Source organism: Apteryx rowi, unplaced genomic scaffold (assembly GCF_003343035.1).
Source record: "Apteryx rowi isolate R43461 unplaced genomic scaffold, aptRow1 scaffold_387, whole genome shotgun sequence".
In the NCBI taxonomy this organism is placed as follows: domain Eukaryota; kingdom Metazoa; phylum Chordata; class Aves; order Apterygiformes; family Apterygidae; genus Apteryx; species Apteryx rowi.
This window is the reverse complement of record NW_020450385.1, coordinates 452906-479307: the sequence shown is the minus strand read 5'-3', so window position 1 is coordinate 479307 and position 26402 is coordinate 452906. Positions and strand designations below refer to the sequence as shown.

The 26402-nt window shown below is 40.5% G+C and overlaps 1 protein-coding gene across 2 annotated transcripts in view; it reads right to left on the bottom strand.

The window, feature by feature from the left end:
* Positions 1 to 26402, bottom strand: part of SPTBN1 (spectrin beta, non-erythrocytic 1) — a 103437-nt gene that overhangs the window by 1376 nt on the left and 75659 nt on the right. For both annotated transcript variants that reach the window (XM_026074386.1, XM_026074387.1), the window contains exons 18-34: positions 24930 to 25076; positions 22982 to 23245; positions 22038 to 22262; positions 21744 to 21833; positions 21134 to 21412; positions 19767 to 19897; positions 18180 to 18384; positions 17653 to 18027; positions 15179 to 15423; positions 14628 to 14766; positions 13494 to 13578; positions 11186 to 11382; positions 9941 to 10053; positions 9173 to 9236; positions 3744 to 3982; positions 2295 to 2468; positions 326 to 368 (exon numbers count right to left, since the gene is read on the bottom strand). In XM_026074386.1, coding sequence (XP_025930171.1) covers positions 326 to 368; positions 2295 to 2468; positions 3744 to 3982; positions 9173 to 9236; positions 9941 to 10053; positions 11186 to 11382; positions 13494 to 13578; positions 14628 to 14766; positions 15179 to 15423; positions 17653 to 18027; positions 18180 to 18384; positions 19767 to 19897; positions 21134 to 21412; positions 21744 to 21833; positions 22038 to 22262; positions 22982 to 23245; positions 24930 to 25076 — 3015 coding nt within the window. The remainder of the gene's footprint in view (positions 1 to 325; positions 369 to 2294; positions 2469 to 3743; positions 3983 to 9172; positions 9237 to 9940; positions 10054 to 11185; positions 11383 to 13493; positions 13579 to 14627; positions 14767 to 15178; positions 15424 to 17652; positions 18028 to 18179; positions 18385 to 19766; positions 19898 to 21133; positions 21413 to 21743; positions 21834 to 22037; positions 22263 to 22981; positions 23246 to 24929; positions 25077 to 26402) is intronic.

The window sequence follows — 26402 nt, the reverse complement described above, 5'->3', positions numbered from 1 at the left end:
CACTCCCTCTCTCATTCATTCAATATTATGGAAGGGGAATGGATAGAAGTAGGAAATTAATGGGAATGCGGTACGAAATCATCTGGCATGCCCTCCTGTTAGGCACTTGCAGGACGTGTACTACAAGCTGTACCTCAAAAGCCCTGCTGTCCTGATGGTGCCACTAGAAGCTTCTGAATCTACACGTTATGCACACATACATACATACATGACTGAAGACAAGGAAATTAAAATGTACCCCTAAGGTCTAAGCAGTTTTCTTTCTCCTACTATATAGCAGCATAACTATCACATAGGCAATAGTCAATGGGAAAAACAAACTTACGTCATCTTTGGCTTGGAAGAGGTACTCGTTGCCATCTGTCAATCTGCAATGAAAACAACCATCACAAATTTAGTTATAATCACACTGGTTCAACTGCTGCTTGTTTAACTACAGTATGTAATCAGACACACGGGACTGCATGAGAAAGTCATCATATCTGTACGTACACAAATATAGCCCATCGACAGCTAATGTTTTGGGATCTCGTATCTTCATTCGGACATAGCCACGCACACAGTATATATCCTAGTCTTGCTTATGATATATACATGCTTATGATAGTGAATGTCTTCCAGTAGGTCAGCACACACTTCAGAGGTTGGGAACTTCAGCAGCTAATGACTGCTATTTCAGGCAGATTTGTTCTTTTTTGCAAAAGACAGTATGAAAGTTTACTCAATACTCAAGGACAATCACAATCAACACCCAGAGTTTTCACAGCTTTTGTAGAAACCTGGCAAAATTCTGCAGCTGACCTGTTGTGGTAACTACAGTGATGATTCAAGATACTATACTGTGTATTATTCCTGAGTAGGTGCCTCTTCACACACTGAGGGCCCTCTGTTTTATTTCTGTGCTGATTTTACTGAGAGGGGTTTACCTGGGACACATTTAACAATTTATATGAAGATGGATATTAGTAAGAAAAGACTAAATAACATCAGAACAGGCATCTGAACAAGGCAGGGTCAGCAGAAGCTGTGTTGCAGGCATGACTTCCCCATCTTTCCCCTCCAAAAGAAAGCATTTTGACATCTATTTATGAGATGAAATGAAGTATTCAACAGTATTATAATATAAAAGGTGAAGTAAGATAGACACTTGCAAGAACATAATTATGCCTTGCTTTCTTCTTTCACAAAATTAAAGAAAATACTTCCAGTGTACTCTCCAGAGATCACAACTAGACTTCTTTGTGGGAGATATGCCTGCATATGGGATCTGTAGAGACCTCAGCCTTTGCAGAAGTGAGCCTCTCAACAGCATACTCTTTCTCAGCTTGGAGAGACAGACTTGCCGTGATGAGCTGGTGATCTGTCTGGGGACTTTCCTAATGAGAATGAGCGAAGAAAATACGCTCCATGCAATTACTCAGAGGCCTGATACAGGTGACAGGGTACTGTGAAAGGAAGGGTAACCAATTTTTCTGCATAACTTCATATTTAGAAGAGCTTGTCCTTGCATTACCAATTCAGAAATGTTTAAAATAGTACAAAAGATGAATCACATAGTTGCAGACCTGTCTTCAAATAAGGTAAATGCCAAATTTCCCTAAATCTATCATCTTTAGAGGGTTCTTGTATCAAAATCAACTTACAAAAAACAAAGAATCTATCCTGAAATGTATCTGCTAATCAGATTAGAGAGTCTCCTTCGACAGAAGCACTTAGAAGCTATGTAATAATGAAATATTTTGTAACTGCTGGCACTAAAAGATTGACCAGTAAAACAAACACACAATTCCGGAAGGAAAAGCTGTATTATTTTTAACCTTTGAACAACAAGTACTTCATATACTTCACAATGAAATGCTCTGTAACTACGTGTTCTAGACCTGAACATGTGATAGATATTGTTAGTAGTCTCCTATGTCCATACTGAAACAATTAAACAAGAGGCTTGATTTTTAAAAGAGCAGAACCATGAGCATTCAGCTCTTTTCAATTAATTCCTGTGGGAGCTGCTGGTAAGCTCAGCATTTTTAGATGCAGGCTTCTAACTTTAGGCATACACTTCTAGTCTTGTCCCAGTACACCGATTATTTTAATTCTGTTTTGTGGTTGCTATCTTTAATAAATGTACCGTGTTTCACTGTTGGGAAGACCCTGTTTAGAAAAGCAAATCCTGCAGTTAATATGTATGATTAGCTGCTGGGCTGGATCCTGCCCATGAATTTGCACAGTCTGTGAGGGAGTGAACATACTCACCACAAACTTTAACTAATGGAAAGATATTTCAGCAGGCTTACCTTAGCTTGAACACATGCTTTTTCTTTTTATAATCAACTGCTATTTCGCAGACTGCTTCTTTCAAGCTGACAGGAATCTCATTGTGGTAGGGAATGCCAGAGGCAGCGGCTTTTGAATCCTTGTAGAAGCCCATCTCTTGGTTGTTTATGACACAGTAGACATTATGCCATGATCTTCAAGACATGGAAAATGAGAAAAGTATGCGTAAGTCTAATGCTCTTACTTGCAGAACTGGATAAATTAAACACAGTGATTTATGTAAAATAATGCAGACCAGTTCAATCTGAGGATGTGAATACAGCATACACTCCCCTGTAAACTGCAGACCACAAACTCTCTCATAAAAGCACTGTTTCAAGACAAAAGTACTGACTTGGAGCCAAATGGAACAGAGATTTCCAGAGCTCTCTGTGATACCACATTAGCATAGCTAAACAGTGGGAGTACTGTTTGGCAGACTAGGCAGTTTACATACTTGGGAGAGAGACTGCTTGACCTTTTAATGACTACACTTTATTGTAGAAGGATTTCTCATTGTGTTGCAAGATTAGAAATGGATTGCATAAGAAATCTTGATTGTTATAAATGCTCCTAGTGACATCTTCTAGCCTAATCTCTAATAGAGCTATGAAAATCATCGCTTGCTAGAAATAATGCCCTAGATATTAGTATTGCTGACTATTGCTGGGTCACTGCCCCAAAGTAGTTCTCCCATGTGATGTAACTCTAGCTGAACAAAAATCATGATGGTATTATAATGCAGATCACTCATATGTGATCTACACTCAGCTCTAGTGARTACCTCAGCTGCTACCAAATACCTCAGCTGTTAGTGTAGCTCACTGCTTGTCTAGTCGACACTTTCCTTTTCAGCCAAGTCATAAATCTGGCTTCATGAGCTCTCTCTGGTCATGAAGGACCACAGTCTGCCTTTGCAGTGCAGACAGAACTTTCRGCAGAAGTTTCTCGTGCAGGATTGGGTCCTGAGGAATGAAACCAACTAAGGCAYGCAAAATCATCTTCACCCGCTTTTCTATTCTGAACAGATTACAGTGTAGGTGGAAAGTGCTAATGTGCAAACATAAGATGTCAGAAGAATATGGACATTTCTATTCTCACACCTACGCATTTTTCTTTTCTTGTGATAACGTAAAACTTGAGAGATCTGGCATCAAATCTCATTACTGCCACAAATTGATCATGTGAAGTGGGAAAGTCATGTTATCTTTGTGCCTCAGTTTTCCACCTTGCAAATATGGCTAATAATACTGCTTTTTCTGCTGTATATATTTAGACTGCAACTTCATCAAAGAGCTTTGCTCAACCATGCTTACACAGTTCGTAGAACAACAGGATCATAAACTTAACAGGTCTTCAGAAGCTGTGAGGAGACAATAATAACAATTTGTTCTGATGCAAGGATCTTCATTAAGCATCAGGTACTTTACCTGCTTGAGGCTTTCTTGCTGTGTGTCTCCCATTCATGCTTACGATGTAAGAAGCCCTCCATCTGAGCTGAAGGAATCTCCTGGGTTTTGGCTGGTAGCGTGGCAGCAGTCTGGGCCTGAATGGCAGTCTTGGCTTTGCGGTCTGCCGTTGGAGAAGGAACAGGACTGGACTCTTTTGAACTTGTCCTCTGTTCTGCAGCTCCATTGACCATTTCATTTGTTTCCACAGTTTCTGCCATCTAGGAACAGTGGGAAAATGTTAAGCTAGAAGCCTTGAAACACTGAAATATCTTGCAATTAATCTGTTCCCCTGCACAACGTGGCTGTGTATAAACTTTGCCTGGAGAATCACACAGGCCGGTAAGATCTTTCTCACACTCCATGGAGACACAGAAGGCCAAGGAAATTAGAAGGTATGAATGGATTAGTACCCATTTTATAGGTGGAGAGTCAGGAAAATAAGAACAACTAAACATCAGTGTGAATTTTACTGTGCTTTGCTCTGCTAGTCAATTCATATTTTTATATATTGTTATTCCTAAAATGGGAGCATTCAATTCTGTTGCTAAGCACTCAAATGTTTGGAACAGTAACAATCACACTTTCTGCAAACCTAAGAGGAACAGTAGAAGTTATACACATCAGCCACCTTAAATATGTTTATGACATTACTGTTGTACAAAATGTCTATAAAAAAGTATTAGCTACCAGTCAGCAGAAAAATATGTCAAAATTGCCCAGGAGCATTTACAGAAATTTGCACAATTTGTTTCTGTAAAAGCTCCTTTCCCACTTTCCCCATTCCCCTAGTGACACAACAAAATCAAAACATGCAGAAATTAGAAAGATTACACCATGCATTTCATCTCCACCATCCCAGTTAGGATATTGGATCTTAAAGACAGGGGAATGAGGTCATGTGTCAATTTATCAAGGACTTTTTCAGGCTTGCATTATTAGATGGATTGGATTTTTGTTAAAGGAACTGAAAACCACCACAGTCACACAACATCACACAGCTATTTACCCCCAAACAAAGACAGAACCAAGGCCTTGCCCATCACTTGCTTTGTTGATCGCGTTGCCTGTCGCACTGTGATCGAGATAGCTTAGAGAGCAGCCATGTTTCCAGCAGCTCTGACTGGTCAAGCTGTCGTCGTCTTCAGGAGCCATTCATCCAAAAATCATTTAAATTGGAATCCTAATGGCTATAAACTTTAGAAATGCAGCTTGGTCCCAGTTTTTTTTTTTYCCTGTACCATTACTTTGACATGTAGAGCCATTGGTAGCAGCTCAGGAGTTACACAACCAGTGTGTATTATTATTATTATTAGCAAGTTACTAAAGCTTAGTGCTGCTAATGCTCTAGTAGATTACAAACATTCTGGACTGTTTTTATGCAGACAAGCAGGTATTTGTAAATGGCACAATAATTAGACATTCCCACTTCTGCACATGGCCCGGACAGTTCAGAAGCAGCTGAATTATTATGCAACAAACTAAATTTTGCCACCATTTGCTAGAACTTCTTATACCTGCCAAATATACATTATTGTACCTCACACCTTTGTACCTCATGTATTGACATAGAAAGATCTAAATGTCAACTTGCTATGAATATGGGAAGGATTGGTTAACTGCCTTTAAGCAACCTAAATCTCCAGAGTACAGAGACTACACCACTAAAACAGGGAAAGAATCACAGCTCATGTTCCACTTCAGTCATATTATATCTATTGTACTGTGTCCCTAAAGACGTGTAGCCTTGCAGCCTAGTTTATCAGAAAAAACTGAAAACAGCTACCCTGCACTATAGATCTATCTAGTGTTATCCAACTATAGCAAAAATCAATGGCACGGCTTCTTCAAAATTAGGATAAATCTAAGCCACTATGTCTATCTAAATGTCAAAATAAAGCAAAACATTATGGGGGAGGGGGTGGGAACAGGGAGGAATAAATTGATAAGGCTGAGATTATCCAAACACTGCCAGCACAGCTACTGCAACGCAGGTAGTGAAAGAAATAAACAGTGATTCACCAATGAATGCTCAATTAATTGGTCATCACCAGTGCTGATCACCGACGGCCAACAGTTCACGTTCAGGAAAGAGCAGAGCCCTTTGAAATAGTCTTTTTGTCCAGTGACTAACTACTGAACTTCAAACACATTCTTCTTTCAAACTGACAGAATCTCTGCCTGAGGTCTATGACACCTTTGTGAACAGTAATAATGAATTATTGGAGATGCACACAGCCTGCATGTTACATAGACCACAGTAACTTATATCAACAACTATATATTATCAACTGCCCAGAACTACTTATTAGCTAACCAGATGCTGAAAGTAGCATGTTTTCTGTACTAACACAGAGAAGATGTGAAAATATTACAGATTTTGGGATATCCATAACCATTAATCTGAAGTAAAACAGGCAAGTTTCAAAACAGCCACTGCACAGCTAGTTAAAATCATTTTATGGGAAATAAAAACGTACGTCAGTACTGCAATCTGCAACCCTGTGGTTTTACATGATAACTGCCAATTTTAATTACACAATCAGACCCATAACTTCTACTTAACATGCTACTGATTGCAAAAGGGCTATGAAAAACCTTTTTGAAGCTCTTTAATGTTTTATTTCCTTTTTATGTGTTATCTACAGTTAACAGAAAATAAGCAAAATAAATCTGAATTGTAAACAGGTATGCAAAGAATGTGTCACGAAAATAGAGAAAAACGGGAGCTAAATAAACTTTAATGGAAACATGCGTTGGGCATGCAGAGACAATACAACAGAAGACAAACATTAATAGCAAACTGTACTGTTACAACAAAACAGTTATCACGTACATGAATACAGTTTTCTTAATTGTAACTGAGAGGTTAGTTGCAAGTGCTTTAGTGGCTAGAGACTGCTCTTGAGGTATTTAAATCAGGGCCATAACATGCAACAAGACAGCCGGTGACAACGACTGGAAACATCCCTTTGATCTTCATAGTGCTTGAAGCAACATTATATTCAGTTCATCAACTTAAGTCTCTGCACCACAGCTTAAACAATAGAGACATATGTGCCTTTTTCAAATGCAAATAAATGACTATATATCGTTCTGGCATAAGCACCATTTTAATAGGTTAAGCCAAAACCATAGTCCATACTTATAATTCTAGTGCCTGAAATGATGAGCTTAAGTGATGACTGTATTCATTTTTCTTAATCGTAAAAGCATAATTTTTATATATTACTAATAAAAGTTAAAAAGTATATCTATATAAATTACTTTTACACATTATTTTTTAGCCAGAATGCATCTGAAGGCTTCCCAGATTGTGAAGTCTGAAGCTACAGCTATATTGCTTTGACAACTGTCATATTCTTAAAGGCACCAAGACCCAACACTGGTGTAGGTAGTCACCAGATCATTTGCATAATTTTATATAGAATTTTAAAAGCATTAAGAAGCTATATGTTGTTATCCTGACAAAAGAAAAAAAAACATGCATCATGAAGTGGAAAGACAAGTTATAGTAAAAGTACAATAACTGAAGCACATCTTTTCAATCATCTTTTTCACTTTACATACGTAGCCAATACAGACCAATTTAGCTGCGCTGCTTAGCTAGTCGTCAGAAATCTAAATTCTAATCAATGGTCGCATATTTCACTCCTCAACTCAGAAATAATATAGCTGTGCACATCTGATGCATTGCAATATGAGATTCAATAAACTGTGGGCTAAAAAGCTCTTATGAAAAGACAGAAGTGCAGATGGTGCAGATTAACATGAAAATGCATTAGGTATCACGGTAACAAAATAAAAAATGAAGCAAACAAGTGATGAATAAGGCTGTGGTAACCAACAAGATGATGATGATCTGGGATGCCCTTGCAGGTCACCTCACATTCCTAGCCATCACTACACATAATTTCATACACATTAGAAAGTACAACAGTCAGCTCATTCAATCATTTAATATTAAAGCTGACCTGAAATGCTTTATTTAAAGAAAGTAAAACACCGAACTGTTCAATATCCTAGAATATTGACAGAGTCCATGTGCAGACCCAAACATAACTGGGATGGGGTATTTGAAAGGTAAACTTCTGCTGAAAGGCATTTCCCCCCAAAGCCTTAAACTGGGACCTGCACTTCCTCTGCAATAATGGTAAGAGCTCTTAATATCCACTGATCTGAGCCTGTCAGAAGCCTTTCCCACAGTTTTATATGATCTCAGAGAGTGAGGTCTAAAAACATAAGAAAGAACAGTGCTGTTTTTCTCATCACTCTAAGTATTAATTGAAACAAGCAGGCTTTTCAGGAAGGGAATGGAGAGATAAACCAGTTTTCAACCACTGTGTTGTTTTAAATATATATGTACATATTTACTGGTATTTTTATGGCTGCACATTTAAGATTATTGGCATGCACACAGACTCCACTGGGACATCCCCTATCAAGAAGGAATGAATAAGGCACAGATGATTCAGCCTATATCTATATAAATAAAGAGCTGGGATTTTAGATCGATGTTTTGGGTTTTTTTTTAAAAGAAAAGCATCACAACTTCTCCATAAGGGTCCGCACCCTACTCTCATTTATCCCACTCTATCTCCAATGTCAGTTAATGGAATTACTATAGTGTAAATTGGACAGGACCAAGGGAAAATGGGACCCCCAAAATAGCTATGCAGCAAGACCACAACTCTTTGTAATGCCTAAATATCAAGATAAATCTAGTTGCAAATTTTTAATGTTTTATTTCATGTTTATTTTCATCCGCAGTCAGTGAGTCCATTCTGCATGGAATGTTATACAACTAACCTTAAGGCTTTTATTTTTTCATAGTTATAACTCTCCCCTCCCCCACAGCCAAGCTCACTTGCATGTATTATCTTTGGCCTTGTAAATAACTCGCTTGCTAATGCAGCTGATTTAATAATGTTGCCGTGCTGAAACCTGTTAGTATAACTCGATGCGTCATACCTGTCAGATTCTAGTTCTCTTCTTCATTATGATGTAATCTCATTAAATCTCAATTACTCATATAAAGGACGGTTTAGCTGGAAAATCTTAATACTATTAGCGACATGAAAAACTCACAGTAAATAACATGAAATAAATGTGTCACCTTAAAGCAACTGCGTGTCAGTGGGGAGATTCAAATAAACAAGGATTAACGTGAAGCAAATATATCTCCAAGGGGGTACTAATTAAATAAAAGTCAACTGATGGGAAGGAAGAGAAAAGCAGCAGGGAAATCTGAAAGCAAAAGTTTAAGCCAGTACCAGTAAACCATACTGAACAAAGATGTCTTTTGCTGCAAATGATTCTGTATGTCACAGTCCAGACCGTGATCGGTCATTGGCTGTCCGTCTGCTAATAAAGTTTTTGTAGTTTTGGTAGGTTTGGGAGCGGTAACTAACCCGTGGAGATTCCTGGTCTGATGGCAAACCGTTTTGGGAAACCTGTTCTCCTTTTGTCCCATCCCTGTTGGGAGAGATGAAAAAGTAAAGAAATTATATTAAATTCTTGAAAGGTACCCCTGTCTCTTTCACCCCAAAATGATATTTTCCTACTGAATTTTGCACACCTCAGAAATTCAAGTTCTTAAAAGACCATGAGTCTTCTGTTGACAATGCTGTAAAAGCATTGCCTTTACCAGATTGCCGTTTGCAATGGTGGAAGCCTATTGCAATGAAGAAAAGCCTAACTGAATAAATCCAATGTTAAGTGAGATCAAGACAGGCCTTTTACAACCACTGCCTCACAAACAACTCTACTCCTATCACATAAGTAATTTTATAAATGTTAATGTACCATGGATGTGTCTTAAAATACATCTATAACAGATGCTCATTAAAGGAGAATCCAGGATTTTTCAGAAATTTTAATTCATAACACAACTGGGTGTAAAAAGAGCATTCTTACTTTAGAGCCAGGCATGTCTCAGCAGTAGTAACACTGCACCATAACGAAAAGTTGAAGCATTAAACTTAGCAGTGAATTCAGACATCTGAGAAAGGTCCTGTCCCATCAACTACCGTTGGAACACGACATCCACAAAGTCTTCAAAAAAGGTTCACATCACAAAAACATGCAATCCCCAGACTCTCCCTTCATCCTGATGACTCTGTCTGAAGACCCACACTGCGTGAAGTATTGCACTTCAACTTCCCATACGCTGGGCTTACCATTGCTGCTGGGAGTCTGCATCCTCGGCAACCTTTGGGCTTGGCTCTGGAGTAGGTGGCTGTCTCTTCCGCTCCTCCTCCTCTTGTTGTCGACGTACTTCCAGTAGTTCCAACTGGGAAATGAAACATTTTTGTGCATATTAAAGAACTGCAACTCATCACTTTTTTAGAGCAACTTTTCTAGACACTGAAAATAATTCAGTATGGTTTTCTGAAACATTACTGAAATTAAAGTTTATCACAATAAAATTTGAAGGCATGAGCCTTTAAAAGTATTAATCGTGCAAAGTGTTACACTGAATTTGTCAGTAAAGGTATACAGTATCAGACCCTATAACATCTAACGGAGTGTCTTGGATAGCAGTTCATTGTCCACGTTTCTATTCTAATTCATTCAATTAAAGCAAAACAAAAGCATCCTAAGCTATTAAAAGATTGAAAAGTGACGTCTTCTTGCCTGCTTGCTTAACATGCATAGAAATAAAACGTTTCACATCTGAACAGCTAAAATTAACCATCTAAATAAAACTAGCCTGATTTTCAAAGATGCTGAGAAGCTCCAGTTGACTTCATCTGCAGCTGTGACAGTCAGTATGTGTGAAAAAGCAAGCCATTTCAATTTAAGTGTCTAAAATAAAATTATTCTCCAAAGATGGTAATATGCCTCCAAAGCATTAATTACTGACATTGCAGCTGTGCTCAAAATGGGTTTTTGGCTTATCATGTATTTCTAGGGGACAATTCCAATTGTTGCCTTGAAATGGAGCAGTCAAAACACATGAAACATTTTTATTAAGCTCCCCTCCCTGCCAGCTTCTCTTCACACTGTCCATCTTTAACTGAAAATCTTTCCAAGTGTTTGAATCAGGGTCTTTACACAGAATCCCCCTTCCCTCTTTGCAGTACAACTTGTATGTCAGAGGCTGGAGCAGAGAGGGCTACTTCAGTTCTTCAATTCGCTTCTGGGTCATCACCTCTTGAACTGAGACAGCTCTTGTTGACTACTAAGCTTATTTATTACTTGAGCTCTGCCTGCTGGTTTGTGAGCTCAAATGAGCTTGAGAAGGTTTCAGTATTGTTGGGAATGTGAAACTTTAGGCCCTGGGTGATCAGCCCAGATCGACCCTCTGCAGGATCAACAAACGGAGATTAGACTGGTGGTGCTGGCAGTTATTATTAATGGCCAGTTGGCCACAAAATCAAGGTGAATGGCCAGAAAAGGGTTTTTTTGCCCATAGCACTCACCGTGGTCAGTCTTTCCAGTGCTGCAAATCTCTCATCCCAAGTAGCTGCAGATTTTTCAAATGCTTCATGCCGCTTAATTAACTTTTCCACTTCATCAACACTTTGACCTATCTCACGACTGGATAGGTAGGGTTCCTGTCCCAGAAGCCAGGCCTCAGCCACACTAGCATCTCTTGAAAACTGATGCACCTCCAAAACTGAGCAAAGAATGTACAGATATCAGTGTCATTAATATGAAAAAGGGCAGCAAGAAGTCATCAGGCATCTTCTGAATTTGCTTAAAAACAGCTGAGGAAAAAATGTAAATTTATTTGGCTAGATATTTGCATAACCACGCCCACCAAAATTAATGGTTTAAAAGGCAAAAATTTGTCCTGTTTAGCTTTGCCTTGAGCAATAATAATAGTTAAGGACCACTTTCATTTCTTATACAGACTAGTTCATTTTCCAATTTAAATGCTTGCTTTTTGCTCTAATTTGCTATACCGTAGTAACTTCAGAGTAGAAAGTCTGTTATCTGCTGGTTTTCTTCCTCAGACTAGCCTGGTCTACAGAACAGCTAGATTTTGGGTTGCAATTCTCTAAGCACATAACGTTTTTGTATTTGACACTTGTCCACAGTGCTACAATCCCAGGTTTTCTCTCTTCTTTCTTCACAGTTGAAAAATGTTCCCACAGCTTTTGTGAATGGAATCAGGCAATTTTGATGAAGAATGTGGTACAAACACCTGAACTTAGGAAGTCTCCCATGCTACTGTTGTTAAAGCCTGCTAAGGCTCAGAAAGAAAGTATACACAGCAGTCTAGACCTCATAAAATAACTACACTGCAGTATACATTACATTCACTTCTCTGTCACTGAGGAGTTTCATGCCCTTAAGGGTGGGATAGGATATGATGCAGACTTTCTCCTGGCTACAGAGAAATGCTAAGAGTGATCACAGTTTGGACTGGAAAGGGTTAGTCCCAAATTCCCCAGGGCTAGGGTAATTTCTCCTTGATTGGGTCTACCTGATAACAAGGTCTTTCATATCTTCAAGACCTTTGCTGAAATGAGGTTTGAAAGGCAGTGAAAGGAGCACCAGAGCACTCTGAATGGGTACAACTATCTTCCTGTATCCTGGATATCTCAAGGAGAAAAAAAATCCTCCCTCATGTTCTGGTATCTTTCATGGGATATCACCACTGCATCAATCACCAAGAGCATGCAGAAGAAATCTCTTGGGTCAAGGCAGTGGCTGTAGGTTTAGTGACCAAGCTCCCATGTGGTATGGATGTTGCTCCTTTCTCCCTAACGGACAKGGCAGGCAAATCTAATTGTTATTAGCAGGACGAGAAACGTAGCACACAACACCTGTGTAAAGTGTAAGTTTTGAGAGGTGCAACAACAGCTTCAAAGCAAAGACACTGTCCACAGTGACATGCCTGCATGGCTGATCTGATTACTGCTCTGCTCTTGCACAGGTGTGATTCATTAAGGCTATGAAAACATTAAAAGGGATGCCATGTGCACATGCTCTAGGGTTGTCAGGCCTATGGATCTTCTGAGACCCCAAAAGTGCACAAATTGACAGCTGAAATGCTAGCAATTCAATTCCAAGAAGTGAAAAGATATCTATGGAGTTCAGAAGAAATAATGTGGGATTCTCTACCACCGCACTGTTGAAAGTTGTTGTAAGCTCCGGAATCCAATTAAACATCCATAACTGACTGCTGCAAAAGCTTCAGCCCGTAACTAGAGTTACACAGGATGCTGTTGAACACGACCCTGGCTGCATCTAACACCTTGTTAGAATATTAGAATTGGGTTTTCCCTACTCGTGTAAGACCTAAAGAAGGCTGCAGTGTTTAAAAGCACATTTTTTGACAGTTAACTGCATTATCAACCTTCTAGCCTCTCAGATAGCACAGGAATGGTACATGCTAACAGATAACAGGGCTGTACTTCTCTGTATTTTTTGTTACTGCATCCTCTGTAGGAACACAGCTGGAATGCGACACCTGCAAATTACTACAAATCTGCTTCACCCAGCTCCAGCTCCAATTCTAGCCTCAACGAAATCAACAGAAACTCATTTGAATTTTGATCATACAGAATAAGACCTTTGGTGCAGTTTTTTTACATTACTAGTCCATTATTTTACAATTAGTAGACATGAATTTTACTTACAGTCACTACAGTGCAAACACATTTTCAAGCAATGCTAATAAAAAAGTAAACAGCTGTGAGCTTTTTCAGTGGTCATGAAGGTACAGTGAAGAGATAGTCAGATGTGCCCCTGCCAAGAGAAATCCAAAGTCATCCTTACTCAGTCTCAGCCACTCCCATCTGTCTTCCCATTTGTCAATCATTTCTTTTCTTTTCTCTGTCAACTGCAGTAGCTTTTCCTTGATCTGGATTTAAGAGGAGAATGCAGGACTGTTACGTAAGCATCAGGCAGTACATCACCCCACCACACCATACAAGCTGTTACCACGAGCAAAAGGCACTGGCATTTACTGACAGGACACATTGTGCAAGATTGTCAGGAAGTAACTTAAATATGAATACAGGTGCTTTCTCTGCAAAGTACAAATAAATGACATTTGCTTTAAAATATCACATTTGCATAAGCATAAAGTATTCGTTAAGAACTACAACACCAAGATTATTTGATAAAAAGAGGATGCTGGACAGGATTTAATTTTGCCAAACAAATCTAAATGGTGCAACTATGTATTATAATTTCCACCATTTTTCTAGCAGATAATTCACAATTCTCTGCCCATGATCATTACTAAAAGCCTGCAGCTACCTGTGCTAACAACACTGATATGCCAGCAGAAGTCCCAGTTTATTCTGAGTATCTTAAGGCAGTATCTTAACGGCATTTGCCTATTCTCCCTCCACCAAAGGAAGGCAAGAAGCTAAAAGGGCTGAGACTCTATCCTTTGGCCTAGACAGATCAGAAAATAAATCAAGGCCTTAAGCAGTAGGATACATTTTCTCTTCATATGCTCTGTGTTTACTCCCTGAAACACAAAACTGCTGCTCCTGCCCCAAGCAGGCCTCTCCATAGCACTCCAGTTGCCCTCTACAAAATTCAGGCTGCCTCATGATCATCTCCCCCTTTGCTCAAAGTCGTCACCTTTTCAAACACATCTATCCCAGAGCTTTCTCTCTGCAGAACTGAATGCAACTGCTTCTTTCATGTTTTGTGGACTGAAAAAGATACTTTAAATTTCAGTGCCAAGTTCTACTCTCCCCAATATGAATTCACATAGTTAAATTATACACCAATTTCACAACAGCAAATAAGTGCAACAGTCCCTAAAGTAATGCATGTCATTCTAAATGAGCAGCTTATTAGTCAGTAGATTACTCAATGCAAGCCTTCCCTTGCTGAAAAAAAATCTATAGCCCAGCTGCACTGCAGTTGTTATACAGTCAGTAAGCATAGTACCTCCTCTGATGCATAGTGTTTCCTTGCCAGAAGAGATTTGCCGAGCTCAATGCAGGTAGTAAAGCTGTCGTTTCTGGCGTCGATTTCTGCTTTGATACCCTGGTGATTGTTCATTAGTAGTTCAACAGATGAAACATCCCTAAAATGGTAGAACCATGGTTCAGAAACATGTATTCCAGACGTAATAGCTGTTACATTTTCAGTCTAACCCAGAGCTGTATGATACAGAATTTAATGCATAGACTGTCTTTGTAGGCCAGGAAGCAAGACTGTTAGAAGCCTTTCTTCAAGAATGGCACCATTCTGGTCCAAAGCAAAGGTCAAATAAGGAAATGCATGGGACTCAATCTCTTTGACGGAAATCTTACAATGCAGTTATTCAGTAGAACTCAGCCTCTGCTAGGCAACAATATACACAAGCAAGCTGCTACAGCACCATTGCGTTTTGTCAGCCTCTCTCGGGATTTGTGGCTCAGTAATACTGAATTTATAGATATCCCTCAACTGATCTGCAGCCTATCTTCTGATTTAGAAGCGAGACTTCACATTACCTTGGCTTCTCTTGGGCTTCTATCTGTCGGATAACATCTTCCATCCAAAGCATGAGATCGCGAACCATGCTGAAGAAACGGAATTTGTCTCCCGTATCCACCAGTCTAACCCTGCGGCCCTCACAGGCATCCAATAGCGCTTTCCACGCTTCTAGGACCTCATTTTCCCTCTTCTGGATGTCATCAGCTTTGTCTCCAGCATAGGCTGCCTGAAGGCGTGCAGCATCTTCCTGCAGCTGTCTCACCTGGTGGGTTTTTATAAAAGAGAGATGCATTAGCATTTGGGTACTTCTGAGCCACAAGTATGAGGACACTTTAGCTGCTAATTCATCATCTGAATGGTTTTCTAAAGTCATTGCAAATATATTTGGTCTGTGGACACTAAAAATGTTTGTTCTGCTATTAAGTCAGTATATCTCTACAAGAACATTTCTTGGAGAAGGCTGTTGGGTCAACAGGCCTCAAAAGAAACCCTGTGTAGAACTGGGTGCCAATACAAAGTGACTGTTAGATTTCAGGGAAAAAGGGGACCATTTTGACCATCAAACTTACTTCCTCTCACACGAGCGTCAGGATGCCACCGAGGAGCTCCTGCATCAAAACCACTCCTCTGGCTGACATAGAGATGATTTTTCAAAAATATAGATAATGACTTCAAACGGTAGAGAATTTGGAAATTCAAGCTCATTCTATTATTATAAACCTCTTCTCATTTTAAACACTCTCTTGGAAAATCAAATGCTATATCTTGAGCGTTTCACATATTTTTCCAGCCAGGAATCATTCTATTGGCTCTATTGGCACTATCTCATTTTCGAAAACAAACAAACAAACAAGAAAAAGCTTGAATACCAAATTAAACACAATGTTAAAGCTACAAGTACAGAAATCATGCCATTCCCATCTGCTCCATCCTGGTACTTCTCTGTTTCACCCCAAACCTATCCTAGCTGCTTTGGCCACAATTCTATGCTATGATTATATATTCTTTCATTTAGGTCTTGATTATAATTACTAAACCTTTTTGAGAGATTGGGATTGGTGTTTTGGGAACATCTCCCATTTTCTGCATATAATCTATAGCTTCTGGAAATAAAACACTTCCACATCAAATGGTTGTTAAAACTCCTTTACTCTAGTGTAAACAACTATGTAAATTGCAACAAAATCAAGACTCAGCAGGCAACTCAGCCATAAGACTATCTTTTCTGACCTACTGGAATAAACGCGAGCAGTCATAACACCCATATTCCTTGAGCAACTTGTTCCTTTCTGAAGTTCTCATTTTGGCAGCTGAATATTGTCTTTTGGTTTAGAATCCCCTGTGTGTTGCATGTGTGCTGACAGCTGAATAGCTATCTTCTATGTCTTCTATTTAACATACCTTGGCTTCAGAAGAATCAGAATTAGAGCAAATTTGGCTGCTTTTAAAAATCTTAGCCTGGACTATGCACTTTAAATCTCTTCAGACTGCTGCTAGGCAGCATCATAAAAAGTGATATTTAAGTTGGAAAGCCCAAATTCATAACGAAGTCAGAAGGACTCTACGAGGGTCCACAGCCTTCCTTTGCCTCTCAGAAAGCAGAAGAAAAAAATGCCTAGCAGGAGAACTTTTTTACAAGCCTAAGAATCCCTGAATTTTTGCCCCTGCCCCCAAGTATCATTTGGAATAGCTGTTCTTCCATGGGACAGGTTAGCTGTGTCTCATGTTCACAGAGGAGAACGCGTGGCATAGGGAGCAGTCAAATCTAAGGTGACTTCCAGCACACTTAGTATGAACATTGCCCAAGAGCTATGTCACAAACAGAAAAATCTGAAAACCATGTTCCCTGCTACCTCTGTTTTATTTTAAAAATTCTCGACAGATTTAATATCTGTTCAGTGTCTTTCAGACACTGCCTAAAGAGACACTATATTAAGTCAAATGAACCTTTTTCTTTGCATGTAAGTTATTTTCCAACTGTCTTAGCCACACAGTGTACTGCTAGTACTACTGCTTGAGGCAGTTAGAAAAAGGTCCTCTGAGGACCAGACTGCATTACCCTTGTGCCTCTCCATCCATTTGCTATTCCTAACCACAGAGCAGGAACACTGCGGGGCACAGGCTAAGACTGTCGGGAGACATCACAGCTTTCTGCTTTACTGCAAATCCATACAGAAGTCCTCTGTCTTTGTAATTTCTTCTCCAACCAAGGGCAGGAGATGAAATAATGTTCAACAGACAATTATGCATTCAGAAGGCTGCGTACTTCTAGAAATCTCTATTAGGGAAACTAATGAACCTACGCAATGACAGAGAAGCAGAAAAACAGGTAAGAAAATGGTCCATGTGAAGTTATTCCTGCAGAAATACACTTGGAAAAGCCTCCGGTAGCACTCTGCCTCCCAGCCACAGGGGGGCCAAGCGCAGCAGAAGCACTCTGCAACAGATCCCTGCATCCACAGACAGCACTGCTTGCTGGTTTGCTACACACCTGGGTGCCGAGGGCCTGGATATCATGCTCAAATGTTGTGTGCATTCTCTGTAGTGTTTCCACTGTGTTTTGGTCTCTACCAAGCTCCTCGGGCAGTTTCTTATGTTTGTCTTGAATGCGTCCTAAGATTTCCTTGGCATCATGGTAAAATTTGTGCAGTTCATAAGAGGCCGCTAGAATCTGTGTTCTCGTGTCAATGAGCTCCAGGAGATCAGCCCAGGCCTCGTTGAGACCGTCCTTCCACTCTGCAATCGTCGCAGCGTCAGAATGTCCAGAGTTGATGAGTTCGTCTGCCATGTGGTTAACAGTATCGACACGCTCCTGGCCAATGTTTCCAGTGTCTCGAGCAAATTCTCGGAATCGTTCCTGTAGCATCTGAAACACACAGAAACAGACTCATGCAATGATATAGTTACAAAGTGATCCGAGCAAACTATGCAAACCAGCCGTGCATTTATATTAACCATCTGTTGTGCGCAGCACCCAGAAAAGGTATGTCAACCTGCAGCCATGTCCAAGGAACTTACCGTTACGTGTTCATAATCCTGCCCCAGTTCATGAGATCCTGCCACCACCTCTCTCTCAGCAATCCATTGCTCCAGGTCGTCCACCTCACGGTTAAGCTGGAACAGCCTGTGTCTCTCATCCAGCTTGCCCCTTCTCTCTTCAGCTAGATCCTTCAGGCCTGCATACAGCTTATCCACCTTGGACTGGCGCATGCTGATACGCTCGCTGGAAAAACAAAGAGCTTTGAGCCCTCACTGTCTTTTACAAATAATAGAAGTAAAGAGGAAAAAAATATAAGGTACAAAAATCACTCTTAGGATATTTAATCCATAGAATGCATGTGTATCTGCCATATGCAGGAATCTGGCTCAAACACCCTGGACCAATCCTATGCTGGCACAGCTGACTGCACTAGCTGGAAGTCTCTTCTGCCATGTACATATAGCTCATAGCTTGAGAAAGTGAAGCTGGAAACCGACCTCTCCATTTGTTTGACCACAGATCACACCAGAGTCTCTCCCATGAAGAGAGGCAGGATCCAAGGTGCTGAGGCAAGTAGTGTTCATTTTCATTTAAATTATGCTTCGAAGTTCAGAAGCACTGATGGGTTTCTTACACCCTAAAGCTCAGCATTTCCAGAAGTGATTAATGTTTCTACTTGCCATATCTTTTGCTTATTTTTCCTCTGAGCCATATAGCCCTGTCTCATTGTCTTCCCTCTGCCATGTAAAGATTATTTTAGTCCAGTACTCAGCCAGCTGAGCCAGGAAAACCATTCTCACCAGAAATTACAATGACCACAAGAGAGTGCTTTTGAGTTAAGTAACACTCAAGCTTCTAACAGAGGAAGAGAGTAACTTTCCTAAGATATTGCTATCTTCAACCAGGGCACAGCAGTTAAACAAATCAGCCTTGTAGTCAAATCACCCTTGCAGTCAAAGGCATCAGAGAATTCAGTTTGCTTAGCTGCAGCTCTCATAGCAAAACAGCTCTTAAGCTTCTTGAGTACTCTCACTGGGAAAGCCACTTATGAAAATTCAGATAAATCAACCAGTAACAAGATGTTAGTGTGCCTACATTTAAAATTTCAGATTAAAGTCTCTGATTCTACTGGAACTTCAAAGAAAAGGGCCAGATCTTGGGGACCACTGCTTTAAGACAGAAGAGTAAATGACTAAATCTATGGTTTGGATATGAAGTTGGCTGATATGAAGTTGACTGCATATGGATTCTTGTCTCTCAGGACTGCTATACCCCTGTAAGGTTCAAGGGAGCCGGCAGACCTGATACCGCTAGCCTATATAAAGTGCACACCAGACAGTCAATGAAGGTGCCCGGCAGTATCCAGAATGCAGCAGCTGCACACACTGACCTTGTTCAGGACAGAAAATTGCACTCAGCATCCTGATTCTCTTACATTCCTGTCCCTGGCCTAAGCAGGATGGTCCAACATGCATGTCGAACTGAATGAGGCTGAACTCGGCTTCCCCTGTACACTCTTCTGAGCTTCTTACCGGTCGCTGCAGTCTTTGTGTGTCAGAACAAGCCAGTGAAGTGACTGAACGACTGAAAGAATTCACAATCCCATTAAAAACAAGAGTTAATACCTTTCTGGGTGATTATCTGCCACCAAAGTTCTGCTGGTCTTTGAAAGCTGGTGCACAGTTTCAGCATAGTCTTCCACAGCCTGTTCCAAAATCTGGTGTTTCTTCAACATGGATACTGCACTCTGTTCATCCTGTAACAGTGACAGCAAATGACAGCCCAGTTCCCCCAGTCCAGGGAAAGACTCAGCATAGCAAGTTCATCTTAGTGTGTGAAGAAAGATCAGTAGCTAGAAAGATTTATAAAGAAGTGCTCTCAAGTACAACTTGAAGACAAGTTGTTCTGACAATGGTATATAAATAGTTGAGTTTATGGTAAATGGTATCCACAGAAAGCAAAACGACAAGTGAAAGGGTGAATGCAAAAACCCCTCTGGGATGCAGAACAAAATGACATCAGCGTGCACTGAGCCTGTTGGGTTTCCTCTTCTATGAAGCTCTTTGTGTGTTTACACAACACTGGTGATTGCGCAGGGCTCAGAAAAATGGAACAGTTTTAGGCACGTCACTTGTCAGGCTTTTCAACTACAACCTGGGCCAAAGACAAGAAATCCTAAGGAGCCCATGCCAAAGGATTCTGCACAAAAGTGTCTGGAGAAGTTCTGAACTTTCAGTATATTGTTATGATCAATAAAAACGATCCCCGATTCTCAGTGTTCCTTGAAATTGCCAATAAGCCTTCTCATTAAAACATTCTTCAGGATGAACTGTTCAAAAGTTGAATATTAATACTCCTTTACATTTGCATTTCTTAGATATAAAAAAAGAAAACACAAATCCCTGTTAATTGAAGACTGAACACCTGTGAAATGTGTTATGTTGATACAAAGCTGAGTTTTATTTTATCACGTACTACATTTATGTAAATAACAAATAAGATACAGCACACTAACATCTCCTTGCAATACCGTATTGGAAAAATAGGAGTTAAACTAGTCTTTTGTATGATTTGTTCAAATTTCACTTCACTGGGAGTAAAGGCAGGCCTGTAGCTGATGACCAGTGGCATCAACTGACTGAAACATCAAGCCTGAGTCACAGACAGGTGCATCGTGCTGTTCTTAGTGATTCAAAACTGCTAGAAATTTTGACCTAACTGGACTGTACTGGTAAATCTGACCTTACAGAAAAGAAAGGCACAGAGATGCTATCCACTGTCTGAGGCTGCTTCTCTGGCACGGTACAGCAAGGCCTATCCTCCACACTATTAGAGATGTCATAACAGATACAAGAGATGATCACTTGAGATTTCACAAGAGAATTAAATTTGTTTATGCTACCATTACATTAGTGACATAATAAATTATGTCACCTTTCCCCCTCCAGTTGAGCAATTAAAACCAGACTAGTGTCACTGTGGAGCTGCTCACCTTGGCTTTCTCTTCTGACATCATGTAGAGCTCCTGTTCACTCATCCAGGCCTCAGCCTCTGCAGCATCAAAGTAATACTGCTGTGCTCTGTGAGACTCCTCCAGGCGCTTGTGACGTTTCTCTGTCTCCTCAATTAGGAGGTTCCACAGCTGCTGCAAGTCTGCAAGTCTTTGCTGAATCGCTTCAGCATTAGGGCTACTGTCTGTGATAATGTTTTGACTCCTCTCAAAAATATCATCAATACGAGGTTGATGTCCCTGGATTTCCTTCTGAAGGGTCTACATGGGAGAAAAGCAGACTATTGAGACACTGCACCAGACGACAAAAGCAGCGACAGTCAGGGGTCACACCTCCAGCGCGGCAGCAAAACCCACGCCATCAGTTCACGCGGACAAACTGGGGCTGCCCCCTCCACGAGTGTCCTGCAACACACCAGCCCTCTGAGCCCACATCACCTTCCTCTGGCACATCTCCACCAAAGCGTAATTTTGCCTCCAGCCTTTACAGCACATGGACTCTTTCCAAACAGAGTCTCATCAAATATCCTTCCTGAATTAGCTAGCACTAAGAAGAAATAACAGATAAGGAGCTCTAACAGCACCTGCTCACCTGATTTTTCTTTATTAGTAGCTGCACAGTCTGGAGATTGTGTCCATGATCAGTAGACGTTGCTATAGGCATCCTCTCTCCAACCCACAACTGAAAGCAAGAGAAAAAGAGCACATCTGACCTCAAGCAACACCAGATAGAGCTAGGACAGCAAACAGAGGCTAGGATTCACGAGAAAAGCAGCATTAGTCTAACATGCTATTAAGAGACATGATGGAACAGGTTTCTTCCAAGTTCTTTGATAGYTGTGACATTTTCCTAGTGTCTGGGGAATAGGATTTCTTCTGTACTCACAATCTCATCTTCTACATCCCGGTTGAACTGGTGGATCTCTTTGGAGGCCAGCAGGTTTGCCTTTCTTTCATTCAAAGGTTCCAGTAACTCCAAAAATTTCTTTTCTACAATGAGGCGTTTGCCATCTACTTCATCTGTACTCTTTCCCTCTTGACTTAAAGCCCGTGCCTGGCTTTGCAGCTCTTCTATCTCCTTCTTACGAACATCCATTTGATTCTCTAGCATCTAAACAAGAAGAAATATGCCAGAAGGACTTGAAAAACAGAGTAAAAACAGTTTATATGACTATGGAATGTCAACAGCTTCATAAGAAGAAAGAACAGATGCTGGTCAGTAAGGATTTACCATGTTAACAATTACTGTAACACTCGTATTGCAAGGAACAAGACTTAAACACAGATTCACTGCTTCACAGCTGGGGCCACCCACTGATATCCCTCAGAGTTATGCCTGCTTGTGCAAATGGTGAATTTGGCTAACAGGGCACAGTTGYATCTCTTCTATCAGTCATTCACAAGTTACCCTGAACAACTTTGAAGCACAGCCGATCGCGTGTCCAGAGTTTCATTGCTCCCTGCTGTCCTTACTACTCCCTGCTGTCTTTATGGCAGGGAACCAGGGACCAACCAGCATCGGACAAGTTTGAATCACAGGGAGGCAGTCATATACAGAGAGGGAATGACTGGTAACTGGAGGACTACAGCAGGARACACAATAAAGATATAAATATGGGGAAGAAAGGCAGTACAGAGGAGAGATTGCATTAAGAAATTTATGGCCGGTTTGTTTCTGAAGGTGATGCTGCTTTTTCATGAAGAAAAATGGACAACAGGAAGAAAGAAGCGCAAATAAAATCTTATTCTAAACTGAAAGGATCCCCCCTCTGTCCATTTGAGTGCAGAGATCTGCCCATCTGCCCTCGCTGCAGCCTGTGCTCTGTTTACCTGCTGCTTCTTCAACAGGATGTTGACACTGGTGAGATCTTTTCCGTAGTCGTCCGACTGAATTTGACTCTCCAAACCATTCAACCACTTATCCAAATCAGCACAGCTCTGCGTAAAAAGCTCAGCCTTGTTTGCATCAAAGAGGCGCTGTGCCTTGGTCTGGGTAGTAGATTCGAGCTCTTCCCACATTTGATGGAGCCCTGTCAGCTTTTCTTTCACTACGGCTTCAGTCTCTGGTTTCTCTGCAATGAGCTGCATTCCCTCCTGCAAAGCAAAGAGCAAGCACACTGGTACCTCCTCAGCAGCACTCACAGTCTGTTAGTTAAATTATTCTGATTAGGAAGCGCTCAGGATTCCTCATCTGCTGGCAGCATCAACCGCTCATTTTCTATCACCAATTATCCAATGACTTTTTCCAGAACAACAACTCCCAGGTCCCTCTGTTGCCAGGAAGAGGGTTTCTTGGCAATGGAAGGTCAAGTGACACCTCCTTTCTCTTAGGCAACACACGTGTCCCTTTGTGGGAAGCCCCGGGAAGGTCGGGAGGGAGCAGGCTGCCCCCATGCCTGTGTGCCAGAGGAAAGGGAGCTACAGCTGCCCCACTTCTGCAGGATCCACACCACGCTGTGGGGCAGCTTGCCGGGGGAATGATGGACACCCAGGGCAATGCTGGGAGAGGGAGCTTACGGCACCAAAACTGAACTGTGGGACTGAAGAGGGTTATATCAGTGTGTTGTATCAACTACTGTGGGCCTTCTGAAAATACATTTTGCCTTCCCTCAGCCCCTCAAAGCTCACCAGATCGTTTAAGTTAATGCCATTCCCAGAGAGGAACAATCTTTGTTGGGGAGCAGGAACCCTGCAACTAGGAAAACACCAGCAGAGCATTTGGACCTAAGATCTCATTTTGTTTTTAGAAAGATCTGGAAGTATTTACTTTACTTCTAATCACACTTCTATCTCTGCACCTAGCTGGCACTCTGACAATGGAAAAACATTTTCAGATGTTACCACTACTCGCAGCCCAGCACATTTAATAGGAGTGACCACTGATAACATTAATACAGTGATCTTCAGCTGTGGCTTAATACACAACTTTGGTACTTTGTTGCAATCTAGTTTTTCAGAAGCAAAGGATGCAGATGTACTAGCATACCAAGAAAGTACTTCAAGTACTAAGAACAGCCTCCTAATTATACCATTAAAAGGTATTACTATTTGCAGATCACAGAAAAGCCTCTAATGGGATACAGAGTACCAAAGTGGGAAAGGAAATGAGCAATTAAGCTAACTTACAGTAAACAGAAACCCATTGTCAGAGCTAAAGATGAGACCTCCTTTGTGTTCCAGAGTTCCAAACAAGAAATGGGGGCAAAAAGATGTACAGCACATCACRGCATATTAAAGCCTTCAAAGGAACTCCATAGGGGGCTGTGAATCTGTTAATTGATTGCAAAACTGGCTGTACTTTACCTTCACGCATTAAGTTTGCACGTGGAAAGGCAGCTTGATTATAGTCCTGAAAGAATGAAAGCCAACATGACAGCACGGGTGTCTAAATTCACCCACTTTCGGTGATTTGCCCAGCAACTACTTTTACTTTGTTAGCTCAAGTTACAACATTTGCTACTTTTACCTTTTGCATATAAAAAAGAGGTTATGCCCTCCTACCGGATGAGAAAGACTAGACAAACAAAACTACACTGGCAAAATAGCCAATAAATATTCTGTGAGAATGTCTAGTAAAAAATATTTAACATGAATGAGAAATAAAATGGGTTAGATGGAGACAAAATGAAATAGATACTTATTCTACAGTAATGACAACTCCTTTTGCCTTAGCTGAACAGATGATTCAAGGACCAGTTCTGGAGAGGAATATATCCCCTGTCTGCTCATAACCATCTTCAACAGAGGAGAGGGCATTTTTCGGACATTCTTGAATTACCTTTTCAATCTTCTCCAGCCATTCTTTGTTGGATGCAAGTTCTGCCATAAATGCCTGATGCTTTAGCCACTTGCTGTGCAGGTTCCTTGCCTCATCATAGGACATATCCTGGGCTGTAAGCATCTTTTCATTGATCCAGAGTGAGAGCTGAAAAGGAAAATACACAAGTGTTCGCGACTTCTCAAACACCTATAGTAGGGGCCCAATGCAAAGTATCAAAATGGCTCAGGAGTAAGGATTCAGAGAGGCCCACGACAGGAAAGTTGCATGACATTTGGAGATTGTCAATTGATTAACATTCAACCGATTGAGATTCAGGGTTCTTTCAAGAATTCACCTTTTACACAGTTAAATAACATCCATCTGCAATATATAAATAACCTAAGGAGAAAGGAACCAACTCCATCATAAGCAAAATCAAATATGCAGGTCTCACCCAGTTCAACAGGAAGAGAATCAGGGACATGTTTATTGGTCACAGTGGATTTTTATACAGCTTTTCCTTTGCAACATTATTCAATGTGCTACTTAGGACTGTGACTTAAATGTCATTCCCACACGCCTGGAGTCTTAGTGACTTCCCAAGGACATTGCAGAAGTACATGCTAATGAAGTGGAATGCAAAAATCAGTCTCCAGAATTATTAAACAAAGCCCCAAGGTAAATTTTTCTGGGAAACACTGAATGAGAAATTCTGTATTTCTACTTACACTGAACATTTTAAAAATAAAGGTGGTTTTGTACCATTAATTTACATTACAGTTGTATCTTTCCCCCTTAGCGTTTTCTCTGTATAGGTTACGTAAATAATAAATTTAATCTGTTTATTCATCCAATCTCCAATGAGATTTCTGCTACTCAAGACATTCCTTTTCCCGTTATGTAAAATCCAAATCTGATTTTGTTCTGATTTTCTGCAAATATATAGATGCTAAGAACAATTTCCAGATCAACACTGGAGAAAATCCATACTTTAAAAAATAGCTTGTTTGCCAAGGGCAAATGGAATGTGAAAGTGATTGTAGCAGCAAACATCAAATTTCCTCTTAGGTAGAATCTGACTGCTTTAACTATCTATTCCTTAAGTGCAGATGAAAAAATCCATTCACAAAAACATTTACAGACCTTGCAAAAAGCTTCATTTTCTGCATATTTAGAGTTGCTTACCCAAGAGGGAAATGTCAGAAAAAATTTAAGTCTTGTTTCTACAATGCCACTTTTGCAATACATGCCCCCCTACTGAGAAAGCACCATGACAAAAAGAGTAACAGAACACAAGCAAGACTTGCCCATTCACCACTGTTTACTCTGAATACTTGAAAAACAAATCCATTCTAAATTCATGAATGTTTTTTAAAATGTCCCTTAAAGGCACTGTTAAGCTCCACAAAAAAGGGAAAATTCATCAGACCAGTCAAAAAAAATCCTTGCCTATCTTTCTATCATCTAAATGGAAAAATGATCATCTTAATG